Source organism: Trichosurus vulpecula, chromosome 7 (assembly GCF_011100635.1).
Source record: "Trichosurus vulpecula isolate mTriVul1 chromosome 7, mTriVul1.pri, whole genome shotgun sequence".
Lineage (NCBI taxonomy): Eukaryota > Metazoa > Chordata > Mammalia > Diprotodontia > Phalangeridae > Trichosurus > Trichosurus vulpecula.
In genome coordinates, this window is record NC_050579.1 from 108,331,843 (window position 1) to 108,353,276 (window position 21,434).

At 38.8% G+C, this 21,434-nt stretch overlaps 1 protein-coding gene across 1 annotated transcript in view; it reads right to left on the bottom strand.

Annotated features, from left to right (window-relative positions):
• Positions 1–20,578, bottom strand: part of UST (uronyl 2-sulfotransferase) — a 381,294-nt gene extending 360,716 nt beyond the window's left edge. Inside the window, exon 1 of the mRNA XM_036768102.1 lies at positions 19,810–20,578. Within this exon, the coding sequence (XP_036623997.1) occupies positions 19,810–20,062 (253 nt within the window). The 5' untranslated portion in view covers positions 20,063–20,578. The remainder of the gene's footprint in view (positions 1–19,809) is intronic.
• Positions 20,579–21,434: the final 856 nt, after the last annotated feature.

Consider the following 21,434-nt stretch of genomic DNA (forward strand, 5'->3'; position numbering starts at 1 on the left):
ATCATTTAGTTTGTCTTTTCCTCAGTTTCCTTATTTGCTAAATAAAGAGTTTGTACTAGATTATTTCTAAAGTCTCTAAAAACCTTAAAATTCTAGGATGCAAAAAAATGTGCAACTATCTGATGTGGTACATTTGATAAACACAATATACTACTCCAGCTAGAATCAACCCAATTTCCTTTTTCTCTCTGGAGTAGTTTATAGATTCTGATTGGCCTTTAAAACATATTCTTACAAAATAAGAATTCTTAACCTTTATTGGTTGGAGGGTAGGACCAGGGGTTCTAGGGCCTTTATTCAAAGAAGGGTCTCAGCATAGTTTTTGTCCCTATTTCTTACCAGCTAAACTGCTTTTGAACTTCTCTGGAATTCTCCATCATGCTCCTGCACTGGGAGCCTTCTCCATGAACCCCTGTTCAGCTTTCTTTTGTGTGTTGTCTTCCTTCATTTGGCTGTCAGCTCCTTGAAGGCAGGGACTGTCTCTGTTTTTATTTGTGTTTTTATCCCCAACATTTAAGACAGTGTATGGCACATAGTAAGCGCTTAATGTTTATTGACTGACTGATTGACCTGTGGCAGTGTGGTGGAGCCTATGAACCACTTTTCAGAATAATGCTCCTAAAAGTATAAAATATAATGTTATTAATGAATTCAAATGAAAATAAAATATCACAAAATGGATTACAAATTGAACCAATCATATTAAAATATAATTATCAAAAAAATTTTTTTTAAGTTCATGGGTGCCAGATTAAGAACCAATGCACTAATGGGAATCTTTTTCCCCTCTAGTTCTAGGCACAAATAAACGTGCCAATAAATTACAATTCAGAATGAAGGCAAGCTTAAGAGTGCTCCCTTAAACTCCCCACATACAAATACTAGGATATAGATTTGTATCAGGAAGGCCGGGTTTATGAGAAAAGATGAAATAAAATACTTCCTTTGATTTTAACAACTACAACAATACTAGGAAAATACCTTATTTTTTCTTCATCATTTTGGTTTTCACATAAAAAGATCAATTTTTAAAGTATAGTATCCTTTTTATACATCAAAATAAATAGTCTGGGAGAGTTAGAGGTGAGAGTGCAAAAAAAGAAAAGAAGGAAAAGAAAAAACAGGCTATGTATTACTTGTATTGGCTCTGAAGCCATAAGAGCTAACTATTCTGACAATACAAGAAGCATACAAAATGTCCAACTGTGCCTTAAGCAGGATGTGTAAGGACACTACTGTCTGACAAGGGATTCCAAAATACCTCTTTCAAAATATTGTATTAAGTTAGGGAGATATGGATATCCATATGGAACTAGAAAGAACAAAGAATGAGACAGTATACTGATATAGATAGAGCTCTAGACCAGGAGTCAGGAACCCTGGGTTCTAGTCCAGCCTTGCCCATAAAACAGGTGTGTGATCTTGGGGAAGTCACTTGCTCTTTGTTTTTCAACTGTAAAATATGGGGACTGAGACTCCAAGGTCCTGTGTATCTCTGCAATAGGAGTATAAGTAGAATTAGGAAGGCTTTTCGGAATTCTCCCATTTGTTTTAAGTGATTGAGGTCTCCTGGTCTAAATCAGCTTTTCTTAGTACCTTACTAACTTCAAATACATATTTAAAACAAAATAATAATCCCAGAATAAGAATCTTGATTTACTCTAGGCTCTAATAGTCTCCCAGAAACTGAAGCTAAGTAATTGAACTGACATATTAGTGACTTTACAAAATTATTAATGGTACTCCTGAAAATTTTCCCAATCTTAAATAATAATAGCTAGCATCTATGTAGCATGGTAAGATTCTCAATGTGTTTCACCTATTATATATGTATATATGAATATGTGTTATTATCACCTATTATTATATATTTATTATATTATTTATTATTATATAAACATATTATGTATAATATATTATAATATATTCACCTATCTTATTTGATCTTCAGAAAAATTCTATGAGGTAGGCACTGTTAGTACTCTCATGTTACGTATGAGGAAACTGAAACAGATGTTAAATGAATTGCCCATGGGGACACAGTTATAGTCAGTATCCAAGGAGGGATTTGAATTCATGTCTTCAGGACTCTGAGTCCAATCCTCCATCCTATATGATAGGGATTTCAAATGTTCATAGGAGGGACTTTTGAAACATTTGAAGAAATAATTAAAATTAGAAAATTAAGTAGCCACATAGACAAAGACCACTTGAGAATCCCATCTAAGTCATTTGGAAGTGAATTTTTAAAAATCTTGTTTGGCTTAATAAATTTAAGTGGTATACTGGGTATTCTTAACATGCAAATGAATTATTCATTGTCTGTATAGAAAAAAAAAGATTATCTACTGGTCTGAATGTTATTTACACTTGGTAATTATCTATCAGAATTAGCTAGCTAAAGATTTTTTAAACTGTCTAGAAAAATAGTAGAGGAATATTCTTAGTATTGAAAAAACCACACATCTGAAAAACCAAACGAATATTTCAGCTGATATATTTTTATTATAGATTCATTCATTCCATAAACACTGATAATCAACCTCATGGAGGACTGTGTGGCAAGCAGTATAGGAGACCAAAGCTTAATAAGCAGTAGGCCTTGCCCTTAGGCAGCTTACAATCTCAGATAAAATAAGAACCCTATGTAGGCAACTATAACGCGAGTTTGATGACAACTAAGTATGAGAAAAAAACAAAAAAAATTTATTAAGGAAGTTCCAAAGAATGAGAAATTACTTTTTCCTGGGGAGATAACAGAAGACTTCATGAAAGTGGTAAGTAGAATTTAAGACATTAGAAGGATGATTAGAAAATAGGTGGAAATCAGGTAAAGGATGCTACAGATTGTGTCTGTAACAAAAAGGATGTTACAGATTGTGTCCATTAAAAAAAAAGCATTTTGGCTTCCACATAGAGTAATAAGTAATACAGAACTTGGAGATAAGGTTATAAAGTTAGATGGAGGCAGAGAGAGCACTGAGTGCCTTGAATGCTTGCTTAATTAGTTTATACATCAGTAGAAAATGATGGATTGTTTATGGTTTTTGAGCAATGTAAGATGTGCTTTATGTAAATTAATCTTGTAGTGTGAGGAAGGATTTGGAGGGGAAGATAGGAAACAGGGAGATGTTAGAAGGAAATTGCAATAGGAGGAGCAAGAAGTAACATGGTTCTGAACTATAGTAATGGCAGTTGGAATGCACTGGAGGATGGCTATTAAGAGAGGTTATTTATTTTCCTTATTAAAATTGACTTTTTGATACTTTTTCATTTGCTAGGTTTTTGATGTTTTTAATTTGACTTTAAATGGGGTCATATTTTCTCACTAAGTCAAAATCTGTGAGTTTGCATTCAGACATCAAAGTCATGTACATTTCAACATGGTAGTCAAGGAATCCTACTGAATAATCATGCTCTGATTCGGTAGAAAGAGTACTGGAAATGTAACTCTATTGCTTAGTACCTGAAGGGCCTTCGGCCAGACACTTCGCACCTTTGGGCTTCACTATCTTCATTAATAATAGTTAACAGTAAAAGACAACAACAACAACATACATTGATATAGCATTTTAAGGTTTGTAAAGAGTACCTTGGCCTGGATGTTCTCTAGAAGTCCTACCAGCTCTAAGTATATGATCATACGATACTTTTAGACTAATGATATAAATATTTTTATTTTAGACAATATGCCAAACATCCTGTCAAAAGTGCTTCTGTTTTTATGGATATATCAAATTCTAAACTATGCAAATAAATTAGAGGGTAACTAACAAGATTCCTGCAGGAGACCTTATGTATTTAAGGATTTGTTTATAATTTTACCCAAAACTGAGATGCAGAAGCTATTTTGAAGTAAGTCACTGGAAATTAATATTCAGTCATAAATGAAGATTAAGTATCTCTCAAACTAAAATGTGTCAGTAGGCAAATAGGATTCAATCCACAAAAACATATTCCTACACAGCTTTTAATAAACAAACATGTCACGCAAAGTAAGGTGCACTGGAATTAAGAAATTCCCCTCTACAAATTCAGTGACAGCCAGAGGCAGATTGATCAGAGAAACCCAGGGGACAAAAAAGATGAGAGGAGAGGCTAAGAAGAAAGGTAAGAATATGAAAGCAATAAGAAAACATATATTTCAATATTCCTTTAATTCTGACTGGAGCAAAATTGTGAGTAGTATGCTTTATGAAAATGAAAAATGTAAGTTATGAAAATACGTTAAAGTAACCAATCGTTCTCATCAGCAAGCCAGAAATAGGAGGGAGAAACCAATCTGTACATATATCTGGCAAGATATCCTATTCTGCCACAATATAAATGAAACTTGAAGCCAGCTAGCCTACACAGCATCCAGAAGTAGTTTTCAGCCAACCTAGAGTTCCTGCCAAGCTAGGAAACACCTAACAACATATCTAAACACATACCGTATACACTAAAACTCTAGCCATCAACAGAAACATATTCTTTGCACTATGTAATGATCCAAAATGTATTTAGACATCAGCAGTAGAAAACAGTGCCTACCTTTCTGGAATCACCCTTGGAGCTAAGAACACGTAGGCTCATTTCCTGCTTCTGATACATACTATCTGTGTGATACTGGGTGAGTTGTATCACCTCTCAGTGCTCTAGATCAGGGCTGTCCAATCTTAGGTTATCTTAGGGCTGCATTAAAATAAAATAATTATTTAAGGGCCACATGCAGAATAAAAAATATGGTACACTAATAGAAAGTGGGAGGTGCACATGATCAATATGACAGGTGAAGGCACGAAGCACGAAAGCAAACACAAAACAACAAAGCGACAACACAACAGTATAAAGGTAGGTGCATACTGACTAGTCTGCATCATATAGACGGATACATCCCACAGATCGATTGAAAATTCCATGAGATATGTTCCATTCGTAATACTGCTTAAAAATGCCAAAGAAAATTAACATCAATGAGATTACTTATTAGTGATGGAATTAAAAAGATGTAATATGCATTCCATGCAAATCATTATTTTATTTTTTTCACTTGTGAAAATTAAAACCCACAGGCTGGCCGCATAAAATCACACTGCAGGCCGCATACGGCCCACGGGCCATATTTTGGACAGCCCTGCTCTAGATGACTCTCTAAGACTATAAATTGCAGAGAAGGGGACAGAAAAGAGTTTCTCTCTATCACCATATTTAGTAGATGTGAAAAAAAGTTTTTGAAGCAGTTAAATTGTTAAAATTCATTTAACTTCACAAGTCAAAGATGATGATGATGTCCACAACTCTTGATGACCCCATTTAGGGTTTTCTTGGCAAAGATACTAGAGTGGTTTTCCATTTCCTTCTCCAGTTCATTTTACAGATGAGGAAACTGAGGCATACAGGGTTAACTGACTTGCCCAAGGTCACACAGTTAGTAACTGTCTGAGGTCAGATTTGAACTCAGGAAGATGAGTCTTCCTGATTCCAAGCCCAGTGCTCTATCCACTTGCACAACCTAACCGCCCACTCAATGAATTTAACTATTAAAACTTCAGCCTTCTCAAGACCTTGGAAGATGGTTCAACAGGGAAAGTAATAGTTTGAGTTTGAAAGGACCTTAGATGAGAAAATGAAAATATCATAGTCCCATTTCTATTATCTGTTTAAAAAAAAAGATCTTTCTCTTTTTGGTCTTTCTTTCACTTCTTCAAATACTTCTCTTTCTTACTAACGTTTTAAATGGCTTTAGTATCATTCTTTAGAAAAACACATCTGCTAATCTCTCTACAAAGTGCACAGAACATTTTCAGGAATGATAGGTATTAACCAAAAAATTATATAAACTGGTATAATGGTGATGTCAACATTCTTCTCCCTTTGGACAGCTGTTCTGAGCAGAAACTCATCACTGGAATCAAAAAAGGGTGACTATACCTCAGCTATCCTGCCAATCTGGCAGAGTTGGAAATGTTAAACATCTCACCTCTAACTCAGCATTTCATTGGTTCCTCAACAAATTATCTCTTCTACCGTTTAAGTGGTCATAATGACTTCCTCTCTGGGTGAATAAATGCTGTATGTGACTTTATACACATTTCTTGCCAAACAGATGTATGTTTCTGACACAAGTTCCATAAAGTTGAATTAGGTCTGCTATCATGTGTCTATTTTCTTTAACATGCATATCTGCTTCCAAGAAGATGAGTCAATTTCACCAGTTTTTACAGTCATTAAAAAAAATCTCTCTAGAGAAGAATTTGCTTTATAAGCAAAATACCAATTACTTTTGTCAAGTATCCCTTACCAAGGCATGCAAGGCTTCTAGCACTGTAAGCAGGAACTTCTCAAAGATGGGAAGACACAGAGTAAAATAAACATTTCATTTTGTTGTGGGTGGGCATGACTAAGATGATTTAAGAACTAAAAGTGTGTAGCAAGTGAGTTCCAGTGAGGGCAGGAAGTGGGACTCATATACCAGTGTGGCTTTGAGAAGGGAATAACCTCTGAACACAGGTCCTGGGCTTACAGGGGCACCCTTGGAGATGGACTTTCAATCTAAAAATCACCTCAATTTGAGCAAGATGAGAAGAAGATGCCTGTGTTCCTACAGCACATATTCTAGATAGGAAGGAAAATTTCTGTAGCATTGTAAAAGCTATTGACCATGACCTGCTTGTATTAATTGTGAGGAAATGAATGAAAATAATTTTGAAGAAACAACAAAATCGAAATGTATTTCTAATACCCTCACGGGAAATTGAGGGATTCCATGTGGACAGTAACTGTCATTGCATCTTCTAGTTAAAGAAAGGAATTTGGGAAGTAAAAGAAGTCGAATGGAAGTAAAAACTGATTCAAACATGTAAAAGAAAAGGATTTTTTAAATTTTCTGTACCACTGCCTATAATAGTCAAATGATGAATACCTGGCAAGAGACCTCCTCATAAGGACTAGGAAACTACTGTGAGTATACAAGGAGCTCCTTAATAATGCACATAAGTTGTAGGAGGAGTACATAATCTTTAAATATACATTATCTCATTTGATCGTCATGACAAAATTGTAAAGTACTTAATGTATTATTACCTCCACTTTATAGATAAGAAAACTTAACAAATTAATTTTCCTAAAAAGCAAATCTGACCAGGTCACATCAAGTCAGTAAACTTCGGTAGTTCCCTATCACCTCTAGGATCAAATATAAAATCCTATGTTTGGCATTCAAGGCCTTTCACAACCTGTTCCTTCCAATATTTCCAGTCATCTTATACTTTACATCCCTGACCTTCTCAACAATCCAATAACAATGGCTTCCTTGCTGTTCCGGAAACAAGATATTCCATCTCCTGATTCCAGGTATTTTCATGGCCTGCCTCCCCCTTCCCCGCCCCCCCCCATGCCTATAACATTCTTCCTTCTCATCTCCTCTTGGCTTTCCTGGCTTCCTTCAAGTTTCAGCTAAAATCTCATCTTCTACAGAAAGCCGTTCCCAATCTCTCTTCACTCCAGTGCGTTTTCTCTGTTGATTATCTCCAAGTTATCCTGTATGTATCTTGTTTTCACATTTGTTTTCATGTTGTCTTCTCTAGGTTGTGAGGTCCTTGAGAGGAGGCACTTGTCTACTGTCTTTCTTTCTAACCCCAGTGTTTAGCACAATGCCTGGCACATAATAGGTGCTGAAGAAATGCTTGGTGACCAACTGGCCCCAGTTCACATACTAGTGAGTAGCACAGCTAAGATTTGAATGTTTGGACTCCAAATTCAAAACCAGTATTCTATGTCCTATGTCAGGCTGCTAAAACATGAACATTGACACATCCTCGACAAATCTCATTCAATGACATTTGTAGTTTAAATCTTTGAAGAAATATAAGTAGAACTCGGGCTCAAACCCAAGTCTTCTGACTCTAAATTTAACGTGTTTACAAATGTCTAAATTCTTACCTGTAGTGTCCTTCCTTTAGCAGGCTCACCACTCATTTCTACATTACTCATTAAATAGGTGTCAGGGACCAACAGAGCTGAGCAGAAGAAATGGAATGTGTTGTAGCATCAGGAAGCAGGGAGAAAGATGAATCTCTCTCTCTCTCTCTCTCTCTCTCTCTCTCTCTCTCTCTCTCCCCCTCTCTGTGTGTGTGTGTGTGTGTGTGTGTGTGTCTATCCCTCTCTGTTTGTGTCTTTTTGACTGTCTCTTTATGTCTCTGTCGCTGTCTGTGTGTGTCTGACTCTGTCTCTTTACGTCTCTCACTCTCTGTCTCTATGACCCTCTCTGTCTCTGTGTCTCTGTGTCTGTCTCTCTCTCTCTGTCTCTGTGTGTGTGTGTCTCACTCCCTGTCATGTTTAATGTACTAAAGGCATTTGGTAGTACACTTTTGCCACAGACTAGTGCCAGTTCATGAGCTGATAGTTGGGAATCACTGATCCAGTGGAACCCATTAGAATATAAGTTCCTTAAGGGACAGGACTATGCCATTTGTATTTGTATCCCAAGTACCTTGCTCAGTGCCTTGAACAAGGTATGTACTTGAGAGATGTTTGCTGAATCAAACTGTGCCTGTAGTTTTACAGATGAAGTAACTAAGAGATAGAATAAGAATAAATGTTTTGCCCAAATAACACCAATATTAAGGATGCTGAGTCTGGACTTAAACTAAGACTTTCTGACTCCAGTCCTGTGTTCTTTGCACTAGTCAATAAGGCATAAATATTTGTTTCATATTTCAATGTAGTATCTATAGTATTATTTCCTCATACTTCAACCCCTGGAGAAGCTAACTCAAGTTCAAAGCACCCACTCAATACCATAACTCACAAGTTCCCATTGATAACACATTAATTCAAAACAAACACATCTTTCAATCAAATAGCATATGAATTATATACCAAGAGAATAGCCTTCCCTTGGTGCACAAATGGCTTATACTCTCCCATGTGTTGCTATGCTACTAGTTGAGAAAAGGTAATTATATACGACCAGGGAACATGCACGAAAGGGCACACACCATGAACGTTGGTGGCTAGGGAGTGTGTGCATTGGGGCAAATCATGCTTCTGACCCTGCAGAGTTGGTAGCATCCTCTGGTAATGTAATCACACTGCTCTCCTTCAGTCATTATGGTTCCACTAACCTTTGCCTCACTTCTGTTCCACATTGGCCATTGTTTCTGTGTACTAATCCTGTTGTCGCCTCTGTTGAGTGTCTCTGCTAGTCTCATTGTCTCGTTGATATTGGGTTTCAACTCTTAAGATTCATCACCTGTTCTCTGCTCTGATCTCCTGAGGTACAATGGCTAGAAAGCCTCTCTACAGACCTACTAAGAGCAGGCACATTTTTAAAGTGAATAGCCAATGCAGACAGGGGAACCAACAGAATTTCCCAGACTAAGATTAAGTATTCTCACTCTCTGTCCTCGATTGTGTTGTGCTGATTCAAATTCTATAATCCCTGACAACTATCTGACTTTGCAGAGAGAAAATTTCTGGTAATACCAGCTAAACTCCTGAGCGTGACTTTGTTCCCAACCCCATTTTAGGGACTCTACTAAACAACACACACACACACACACACACACATGCTCTATGGGGTGCTGAGGATGACCTTGGTTACAAGTTTCTTTTTGACATTAAGAAATGAAGCTAGGTACCAGAACAAAAGTCTGCCTTTCTAAGACATATAAACATGTGCCCATTGTGGCTAGCCTCAAACCTTGATGGTCTTACAGGAGCACTCCTTATTTGGCCTCAGTTTTGATCTACTGGTTGAGACCCCTAAGGAAAGCATTTATACATGTCAGAATTGAAAACCAAAAACAATTCTCATATGGATGATAAGTTCATGATGGCAAAACTAATGATCTATGTCCAGAACCAATGTATTTAAATTTTAAGTACTCATAGCACACAATTTGATAGTTGCAAGGAGCCTCAACAACCATCTAGTCCATATCCAAGTAGAATCTTTACTATGACATCTGACAAGTGGTCATTAGGCTGCCCATTGAGGAAAACTGCTACCTCTTGGAGCTGCTCTATTCATTAGGAAGTTTTTCCTGATAAAAATTCAAAGTGTACTTCTTTGTGGTTTCTACACATTGCTCCTGGTTCTGCTCTTGGGAGCCAAACAGTGTAAGCCTAATCCTTCTGCATAATGGCCCTTCAAGTACTTAAAGACCGTTATTAAATCTCTTTGCTCTGACTTTTCTCTAGGCTAAATACCCTCCATTTTTCAACCAATATATTTCTATCATTTAAATCATGCAAAATTCACTTTTTTAGTTTTTTATCTAATAGACCATTTCTGTAGATTTCACTTTGTAGGTTTCCTATCACTTGGACTCACAGCCCTTTGTTCTCCTGGTTGCCTTCCGCCAGACATTCTCCAGCCCATCAGAACTAAACGCAAAATTCCAGATGTGATCCGAACAAGGCAGACTCAATAGGACAGTGGAAAAAGTGTGATTCTTGGAACCAGAGGACTTGGATTCAAATTTTGCCTCTGTCACTTCCTATCTATATAGCCACAAGCAAGCAACAACTCTTTGCCTCAGTTTCCTCAATTGTAAAATAAATGGATTATATTGGATGACCTCAGAGATATCTCCCATCACCAAATCTATTATGTTATGACCTTCATATTCCTCAAAGTTTTGCCTTTCTTAGTGGAGCCCATTTAGCTGTCCTATCAGTGGTGACTCATGTTGGGTTTACAATCCACTTAAGCTCCCTTTTAAGCAAGGTGCTTTCTATGATTCTCCTAGTCTGTGCTTGTGAGGCTAATTTTTTCAGATGCAGATGTAAATGTTTAAACCTATCTCCGCTGAATTTCATCCTTTTGCATCTAGCCCAATGCTCTAGCCATAGGCTGAATGAAGCATTCATTTAACAGGGTTAATAAACTTGTAATCACTTTATCAAAGTGATAGCTAAAATTTAAGGCTTGGAAAGTGCTTTACATATTATCTCATTTTATCCCTATGAGAACACTGGGATATAGGTGCTATTATTATCCCCATTTTAAAGAGGAGGAAACTAATGCAGGAAGAAGTTTAGTAACTTTTATAGCCTAGGAAATGTCAAAGGCAGGATTCTAACTCAGGTCTCCCTGATGCCAAGTCCAGCACTCTATATACTACAGCACTTAGCAACTTCTAGCGGTGGTAATAATAAATAAATTTATGATTATTTAAAGTCATGAAGTAAGATTAGTTCAGTAACTTTCTCAGAGCAAGTTTAAATACCGGTGAATTAAGACCTAATTTTAATGGCATTCCACTCCTATATCCTATGATAAAAATCTAGTCATTCTGTATCCCCTTTGGAATCGTTAAATGCTACACTCTCATTTTGCTAAGAAGCTTAAGGCCACATTTGAAATGTGATTTAATCTGACACAAATCACTGCCTGAGTGGGGCACTGGACAAGGCTGAGAAATAAACTGTTATTCTTCTCCATCCTAAACTGGTTACTCTCAAGGTCAGGGTTAAGAGGAATGACAGGAAACAGGAAATGGGAAATTAACAACTTGAGTTTTAGAATGAGTTTTGGTATTACAAATTACAGGTAGGGCTATGAAAATTTAGGTCTAAACTCCCCCAAAGTTGTGAACCTTTAAATCTTATACCAGGGCAAACAGATTCACATAAATGCATGTAAGACTCTACCTAGAATGTGTTGATGCTTGACGCTGAGGATGGGTCAATACAATGTAATTGGAAATTCTGTGGCCTGGGTTAGAGAAGAGAGTAAGGCAAATCAAAGCTATACCAGTTATGGCATAACCTTGCTTGATTCTTTATGGAGAGGTTCCTTGCTTCCTTTTTTCTTCATATAGCTAACAAGTTCTTCACAAAGAACATGATTTCGCAGGATGACCGATAAAAGTTGTGTCAGGAAATTAATTCATTCAACAAATGCTAACTGAGTACCCATTATCTGAAAAACAGAACATTGGGTGCTATAGGGGAACAGAATTATATCCTTGCCCTTGAGGTGTTTACAATCCAATAAGGTCAATAAAATATGGACACAAATAGCTATGATACAAGGCAAAATGAGACATGGGAAGTTCAAAGCACTGCTGCAATTGAGGCAAAAAACAAAAGATAAAGATTTCAGTCGTCAGCATAAAGGAAAGAATTGTACCTGTGGAAATGGGTTCTCTTAGAAAATTAGAGCTCAAAGGAACCTTAGACACCATCTATTTCAACCTCCCATTTTTCCTGAAGGCAGTTGGGTGGCACAGTGGATACAATGCTGGGTCTGGAGTCAGGAAGACTCATCTGTCTGAGTTCAAATCTAGCCTCAGATACTTACTAGTTTTGTGGCCCCAGGCAATCCTGTTTGCCTCGGTTTTCCCATTTGTAACGTGAGCTGGAGAAGGAAATGGCAAAGCACTCCAGTATCTTTGCCAAAAACAAAACCAATAAACAAATGGAGTCACAGAGTCAGACACAACTGAACAATGACAGCATCAGCAGCAACAAAAACAGCAACTTTTCTTGAAATGAAGAAGCTGTGCTAAATATATATGTGGCCATTTTGATGAATGTAATGTTACAAATCATTCAGAGGATCAGAGATTTATAGCTAGATGGGAACATCAAGGTCATCCGGTCCCGGTCCCCCATTTTACAGATAAGAAAACTCAAACTGAGGACACATCAGCCTGTATGTAACTAATTTGCATACTTCTTGACTTTTTTCCCCTACTTCCTATGGACTGTCTTCTTGCTGTATCAGTATGGACCCAAATACTCAGCCTACTGAAAATCAATTCATTTCAGGAACCATATTAATAGATCCTTTTGAATAACATGTAATTGTAATAGTAACAATCACTTATCGTTACAGTTCTTCTGAACATAATGTTGCAAAGTGAAATCTACAGAAATAGTCTATTTGATCAAAACTTCAAATGAATCATGCATGAATTTTAATTATATGAAAACCCTCAAGATCGGTTTCTCTATGTTCTCAACCATAGCCTTCATAAAGGGCCTTACAGATTTTTTCCTACTGTGCTCCTCTACTCCATTCTAGTTAACAAACCTAAAGTCGTTGTATTTGCATATTAACAATGTCTTGGACGCAGAAGGGTACAGTTGAAAGAGTATTGGCTCCAGAGTCAAAGGTTTTGTTGTTCAGTTTTTTCTTCAGTCATGTCTGACTCTGTGATTCCATTTGGGGTTTTCTTGGCAAAGATACTGGAGTGGTTTGCCACTTCTACAACTCATTTTACAGATAAGGAAACTGAGGCAAACAGGGTTAAGTGACTTGCCCAGAATCACGCAGCTAGTTAGTATCTGAGGTCATATTTGAAGTCAGGAAGTGGGAGTCTTTCTGACTCCAGACTCAGCACTCTATCCATGTCAGAGGGCCCCACTTCAAATCCTAACTCTGATGCTTACTGCCTATGTAGCTTCTGGCAAGTCATTTAATCTCAGTGTCGTCATTTATAATATGAGAGAGCTAGACCAGCTCTATCTCTGCGATCCTATCACACCTGCCTTTAAGAATTAGTTGTACTCATACCCAACAGACATTAATTCTGTGATTTTTAAAGACTTCTATATGGTAGGTAAGATACTCTATTACTCCCTCCCATTTTAATAAATAAGGAAAAGAGAAACAAATCATAAAGTGCCATGTCTGACCTAAATGCACAGATCCAACAATTTGTTTTGTAAACATGCCAAGTAAACTAGGATTCAAATATGGCATGGGCATTCTTTTGAAGACATCCCTCCCATCAATTAGTTATTATTATTATTTTAAAATTCATGGAGGAGGTAAGAGAGATTGAGGGTCAAAGAAGAATAAAAGAAGTTACATGAAGGGTACCTGACTCTGGAGATTAGAAAGAGCAAAGATGAAACAGAGCAACAAGATGCTCTCTTTTTCAGTACTCCAAGGAGAGTCAATAAAAATATAGTACCACTTCTGTGGTACTATATGAATTTCTATAGCATTCTTATGTCTACAATGGATATTTTGAACACTAATATTAGCAAGATATTCAGTCTATTATTATTTTCATTTCTGACATACTTCAGGCTTCCTGTATATCACTGGCACTTGTTTGAGTTGAGTTTGTATAATGAAAAATAGGCCTAAGTAAAACAGAATTGCTCATGGCCAATTCTGATACACAATAAAAAAAAGAATTACAAAGAAACCTATCTAAGAGATTTTCCCTACTATAAACTCATTTATCATATCTCTCATTCTTCCACCCCAGTGTTTCTTTTTCAATTATACATTATTGACATGAACACAGCTGGAGGGCAAGCTACTGTTGCTAATAATTCAGCTTTTTCAGGAGAAAGAAAAGTTGCTGTTTCTTTTAGGACACAAAAAGTACTGTTTCCATTTTATCATCTCAGAAACAAACTCCCCAGTGTTTTAAATCTGGATTGATGGCAAAGACCAAGCCCCAAGAAGAGGGGTAGTATCCAGATGATTAAATTAAATTTATTAATGCAGTTACATTAATTTACGAATTTAATTGTAAATCAATTGTATTTAATTGTAAGTTAAATATCTCAATACATTTTAAAGATATCCTTACAAAGAGAACCTTATACTTCAACCAATGAATATTACAAACATTTTTCAAATCCAATGTTTTTCACAATTCAAACTAGTATTTGTTTTCTTGTTGGAAGCCTCCTGCAGTTGCATTTCACTCTCTGACCTGGTTTGAATGCAATACCACTGTCTCCATTTCCAGCACCACTATATTTTAAAACACAAACAATTTTCTTTTTATCATATAAAAAAATTCCTTTTCATAATTTCAACTCGTTATTCCCTTTATTACTTAGATTACACTTTTGTCTCCAAACCACTCCATTAAAAACAGTGTGTGTGTAGTGAAAAGAAAACTGGAGAAATCAACAGATTAACTGTGTGGCCTTCAAAAGATTATGCCTACTCTTCAGATCCCTGTTCCCTTAGTTGTAAAATGGTGGCCTAAATGTATGTTTGGTGGTGGTGGGTGGGGTGGTTACTAGATAATATTGAAGGCTGCTCACAATTCTAAAGATCTGAGAATCTGGATTTGCAGATATGGACAAATTGTTTTCTACCAAAGGCTGGTCTATATTTGGGCATTTTCCTTTAAATTAAACAAAATGTGGGTGTTCCAATCTTGCTAGTCTAATGATACCATTTAAGATGTGTTTTTTAAAAAATGCAATTTGTTTGACTCAACATTGTTGCTGCCACAGTAATAATTAAGTCAGATTTTTATATGAACAGAACTATGGTAATGTTGTGAGCTTAATGGTAAGCTTTCAGTTTTAAATAGTTCACATTAAAGAATTAAAAAGAAAATATGTAATTCTGACACATCAACTCCATTCAGAAAAACACATTTAATTTACTGAAAGGCGAATTAGACATCTAAAGCATGATGATAGTTAAAGCATGCCAGTCATCTAAAATCAGTAGTAAACCATCTGGCGAACTATATTTATTTCAATATAATGAATCTTACACAAAGATTTTTACATTTTTGTAGCTCATGCATAGTGAAGCTAGCAGCAAAAAGACCGTAACATCATAAACTTAATTCTGGAGGAAACCTCATTTGTGGTTTCTTATCAATACATTTAAATCCTTTCTATGTGCTACATTTACCATACACTTCATATATATGCCTCCCCTCTAATATTTGGGAAAGACTGTCAAAAAAGAACATTATCTGTATGTTCTCCTCAAGCTCTTTTCTACTTTGAAACAGCAAATGCTGCCAGCAGAAACTTCTTTAAGAAAAATATATTTTAAAAAAAGACCTTGCCTGAACAGCTACTGGCTTGGGTAGAGGGAAGCTTGTTAGTACTTACTTTTCTTGCTCCCCCTTTATCCTCCTTCACCACCTAGTGGCTTGTACCCAGTCTCTCTCTAGCTTTCCCTTCCTTCTATATGCCCTGGTGGGGGAGTGGGGAGGATAGAAGAGAAAAGTGCAGAACTGTCATCTTTGTTTTCCAATGCCTTTCCTAACCTGCGGGGCACCTGCAATGAGGAGGAACCTAATCCTTCTTCGCTTGGACCAAACATTCTTAAGTCCCAAACCTGATGCTTGAAATGATAATAAAATAACATACTTCTATTCAAAGAAAAGATACACGCATTATCTTATTTGATCTTTACATATACCTTATATTTTACCTGTACCCTCACTCTATTATTCCATTTGTTTCTCCAGAAACCCTGGGAGGTAGGGCATTACTATCCCTATTTTACAGATTAAAAGAAACAAAACAAAGGTCAGAGAGAGTATCCAATTTGCCCATGATCACAGATATAGATTTGAGCACAATCTTATAAATTAGCTCCCTCTCCTCCTCTCTTTCCTTCCTTTTTTTCTGTTTTTTTCAATATGCATGAAACCTTCCTTAAAGTATGTTTTTTTTCTCTCTAATGAGAAATTGGCAAAGAAAAATTGTCGAGGGATTTAGATAATTTTAGTAAATAGAAGGAGACATCTCAAAGATGAAGAAAGGTAGCTGAGTGTAACAGAGAATCAGAGTTAAATCAGTATTCACTATTAGAAACATTATTAGAAGACCAGGTTTGGCCCTAAAGACAACTGTATACTATGCACCATCCCCCCTTCAGTGCAGAGCTGGAGGACTCTGAGTTTAAAACATTGAATATAGTGTCAGATATGGTCTGTGTATTGGTTGGCTTTGCTGAACTATCTTCCTCCTTGTTTAAAATCTTTGTTGCAAGGGAAGTCTTGCTGGTTAAGGAAAGAGGAATAACATATTTAGAAATAAATGAAACACAAAGACAACTAGCATCAATAAAAAGCATTATTATAAGTAATAGTGGCATTGGTAATAATCTTACTATAATACTATAAGGTATTATTAATAAATACCCTGGAAACATCATTTCATGAAAAAAATAAATTGAACCCCAGCTTATAATACAGAAAGGTACCTGCCTAGAAATTGTCCAACTGGAGAAACTGAGACAATGTTTACCAACCACAAATTTTGATTTTATGGAAAATAAAATTTTATGGAAAAAAAAATAACTCAGACTCTGAAATGATAGAATGGAGGAGCCATGGTTTAAAAGGGCATCCTGTAATCATTTTGAGTCTTATATTATTAAGGATATATTTTTGGAACTCTTGAAAACCACAAGCCCATATTTCCCCACATTTTATTGTGTGTTGTCATATTTACAATAATGCTGAACAAATTTAGCTTGAGACATATTTTTGTGGTCCTGTCAGTATCAGTTTTTTTTTAACCTCCAAGCCCACCTAAATTGAAAACTTAATTGTGTTAGTAACAACACTAATCTGTACTATGGTCAACCTTTCAGGACTCCTGGCCCTTTGGGTGAGTACTACTGTTGCCAATTCACTTTGCCTAACTCAGTTAGTTGTTCCTACTAACCACTCCCAACTAACTAGTTCCTACAAACCATCCCAGTTTCAGATTTAATTCCTTCAACCACACATTGAAAGATATTGTTAAAAAATGTACATGATAATTTTGTTGTATATGTGAATGGAATAGTAAGTTATGCATAGTAGATTTGCAGTTTCATGTACAATCATCTTTGTTATGGAAATGCTTGTTTTATTCCATAAATTAAAAATACAACTTAAAAAGATATTGTTGCTATAAAATAATAGCTGTCAGCATTTCATGTCATGTGCCAACTTCTCTTTATTCTCATAAGTACAGTTTCTTTTTGCTGTGAAAGGATCTCTGCAGTTGCAATGGTTCTTGATCTTGAGTCAAAATAATGAAATCTGGGGTATAAAAGAGTCCCTCAGAGAAGTCATCTGGTGCCAACTCTTCATTTAACAGGTGAAGACACTAAGGCCCAGAGAAGTTAAATAATTTGGCTATGCTATATAACTAGTTCATGATGGCAGAGCCAGGACTGGGATGAGCGCCTTGACTCAAAGTCCAGTGTTCTTCCTTCACTCCACATTCTCTTTAACAGAGCTTTACTTTTCTTTAAATTTCCATACTTATACAAGTTTTACCAAATCTTTGTGAGAAAGATCTTTAAGGCTCAAGAGCACTTCAGCATTTTAGCAAGCTTAGCTTTGATTGTTGGTAATGAGACTATGACTGTATAGGCACAAACAGGAGTCCCCAAAGCTTTTCAAAACTAGAAGTGTGGCTTAAAATTCAGAATTAACTGAGATTTACCTCCGGCCAGAGGTAACAGTCCTAGTTCCTCCATACTTTTACCGAGTTGCTAATCAAGAATGCATTATGGAATCCTAGTTGCACAGCTGTCATTTAACCTGCCCTACACATTTTAAAGGCACCTCATTGTCACGATGTTCTTACAGAAAAAAAGCAATTTTTACAATATGAATTTCCATAAGCAAGACACTCAACATTTCTCTTTCGTTATATTTAATAATGGGCTACAATGGTGAGTGAAATGATGGACCTAATATCCTGCTGGCTATTTTATTTCCCCTCCTCCCCCTCCAAACAGGACTCTGCTTTATATGTGTGGCTTTTACTCAGAATGAATGTAGAAGGAAGTGGAAATGGGGAGTAGAGGGTGACCAAGGAAGTTAAGTCATCCAGGACATTTTTGCTTCTTTCAGGTCAGATTTTTGCTTAGGCTTTCTCTTTATGTTTCCCCAGACCATCAGTCATGACACTGAACGTCTTGCTTTCCTCGGATTATCATTCTCCTGAGTTTACAAGAAGCTAGGGCTCTCACAGCTTCCTTCTCCCCTCAGCCCGACCTCCTCTGGCCACATACTTTGCTGGAGACTCACATTCCTCCCTTGCACCAGTCCGGGGGAAGAATTGAGCTCCAATGGAGCACTGAACTGAGCACTGAACTGTCCCCGAGAAACTGACAAGAGAAGGCAGGACTGGGCAAACGCGCAGTGTGAGAGGCTGAGCCTGTGGGAGGAAGCTGGGAGGGCAAACACACTATTAAAAAAAAAAAAAAAAGCTCTTTTCCTTTTTGAGAAACCTTTCCCCTCACGGACCAAGGCGTCTCTTAAAACAACCAAAAGATTCTGTCTTGTGACAGTGAAAATGATCCAGGACAAAATAGTCAAAGCTGCAATTGACGAGACGGACACATGCTCTATTGGCCTGGGGCTACGTCCTCTGGAAGCCCTAAAAATAATAAAATGAAGTAAAATAAAAATGCACCCCCAGGCGTTGCCAGTTTTAGCCTGTCAAATTAGCTGATGAGAAGGAGAAGGATGTCCAGACCGTGCGAGAGCAAGACCCGGCGGCGGTAAATTGCAACCACAGCTGAGCAAGGACTGGAATTCAACATGTAAACTGCATTCACATAGCCTGGCTGGGGGGGTGGCTGAGAGCCAGGGTGGGGAGGGAGGGTAGGCAGTGAGGCTCAAATGCGGAGAACGCGCAAACTAGACAGCAGAGAGTGGGCTAGAAACACACACACACACAAACACACACAAACACACTGACTCTAGACCCAAACAATGTGAAGGCAGAATCCACCCTCCTCCTTCCTCTGCACAACCTGGCCACGAACACACTGCCTGCACTCCAATTTGTGGGTGGGGAAGGGTTCTCTGTTCACTACTCCCTCCCGTCTACCCGGCAGTCAACCCAAACCACTGCCGCCCTTCTCACCCTCAGTGCGGACAGCTGCAAAAGAGGAAGTCCCACGGTCGGTTGCTATGGCATACTGATGCTCTTTGGCTTTCACACCTGGCGAGCTTTAGGGGGAAGGGTGTAAGAGTTAGGCGAAGCGGGGAGTCATCCCTGTTGCACCCCATTCACAGTCCCCTTCCTTCCCCTTTCTAACTTTCTCAATCCAGCGCCCCCTCTCCCCTTCCTTACCCAAGTACTGCCGCAGGTCGAGCAGGAAGCGAGGGGGTCCCCCGTTGAGCTGATAGAAGAGGGATCCCAAGCAGAAGACGAAAAGGGTGGCCATGCAGAAACCGTAATCCCGGAGGGAGAAGCGCAGGAAAGGCAGCAAGGAACCGGGGCGTTTCCAGCTGCCCGGCCCCGGAGGGGCTCCCCCCAGGGGGGCCACATGGGTCCAGGGGTCGGTGCTGCTGTGGTGCTGCTGCTGCTGCTGCTTCTTCTTCATCGCCTGCTCCGCCGCCTCAAACAGCCTGCCCCTGCCAGGAAAGGGTCACCCATCCGCCTGCGAAGAGGAGAGCTTCAGCCGGGAGGCTGCACATGGGGAGGGACGACAAGGCGCGCGGGGAGGAAAGCACGGAAGGAGAGGGGCCAGGGAAGCTAGGGCACCGCTGAAGTTTGCTGGTGCTACTCAGGAGACTTTCCTCTCCATCGCTGCCGCCGCCGCCTTCCCTGCCAAGAGTGTCCCTGCACACTCAGGCTCCGGGGCGCTGCTGCCTTCCTTCCGAGGCTCCTCCGCTCTGTCCTGGGCGCGGAGTTCCTGACCGGCTTCTCTGGCCCCGCTGCTCTGTTCCCTGGCTCGCTCGCTCCTATCCCCAGCCCCAGCCCCCAGGGCTCGCCTCTAGCGCCAGCGCCAGCGTGTGCCCCCCTGCTTTGTGTCGAGTTCAGCGTGTTTTGTCCCCGATCAGGCTCCTCTGAAGAACGGCAGGGAAGAACAGGAGGCGGACACCATCTCCCTCGCTCCACCTCCTTGACAGGGGTTTTCCTTCTCCTCCTCCTCTTCCACCTCCCCTCCCCTCCCTTCCCTGCCTCTCTCCTCTCTCAGCTTGTGTCTCAGGGCTTCGTTTCGGTGTCACATTACTGCCTCGGAGCAGGGGAGGGGGACGTCGTTTTTTCCGCAAGTAGGAAGAAAGTTTCTCGGGTTTGGGTTTTGTTGTTGTTGTTAGTGCCCCCACCCCACCCCACCCCCCTTCTCTTCACTCTGATCTTGGTTACTGCGCCACCAGCGACCTCTTGGGGGCTCTGCTGACTTCCCTCTCGTAAACCGTCTTGGGGAGTAAGGGCCGCAACTTCAAAGAGAAAAAAAGGATGTTTTTCAAACCCAAGAAGTTCATCCTCTTGCCTATCGCCTGCGAGTTGCCTAAAAGGTTGAAGAAAGGAGACCAGAGACGGAAGGAGATTTCGTTACTGGGATGGAGAAAAGAAAAGAAATAGTCAAAGATTCTTGGCTGTAGTTAAACAGCATCCTGGTGGGGATAGAGGTCATGAGGTCTCGCTGTAAATTCCATGAAGAAAGGGAGAAGAAGGAAAAGAAAGGAATTAGAGGAGAGAATGTTCTGCCTTTATTTTCCTTGTACCCTTCCTATTCTCCTCCCCCTTCTCGGTCTTCGTATAGCTCCTCCGCCTTGAAGGGACCAATGGGAAAGGGAAGTACCTTGCTCTATTACGTGGAAGCAAAGAGAACAGAAGGCCATGTATCCCCAGCCGTCAAAACATGCAGCCCTATTACTCCATCCATCTCCTCCCTTCTCCTTAGATAGGAGAAGGGAAAGACAATAGTAAGGAAATCAATGCTGCTACACCACAAAGTCCGTTCAAGA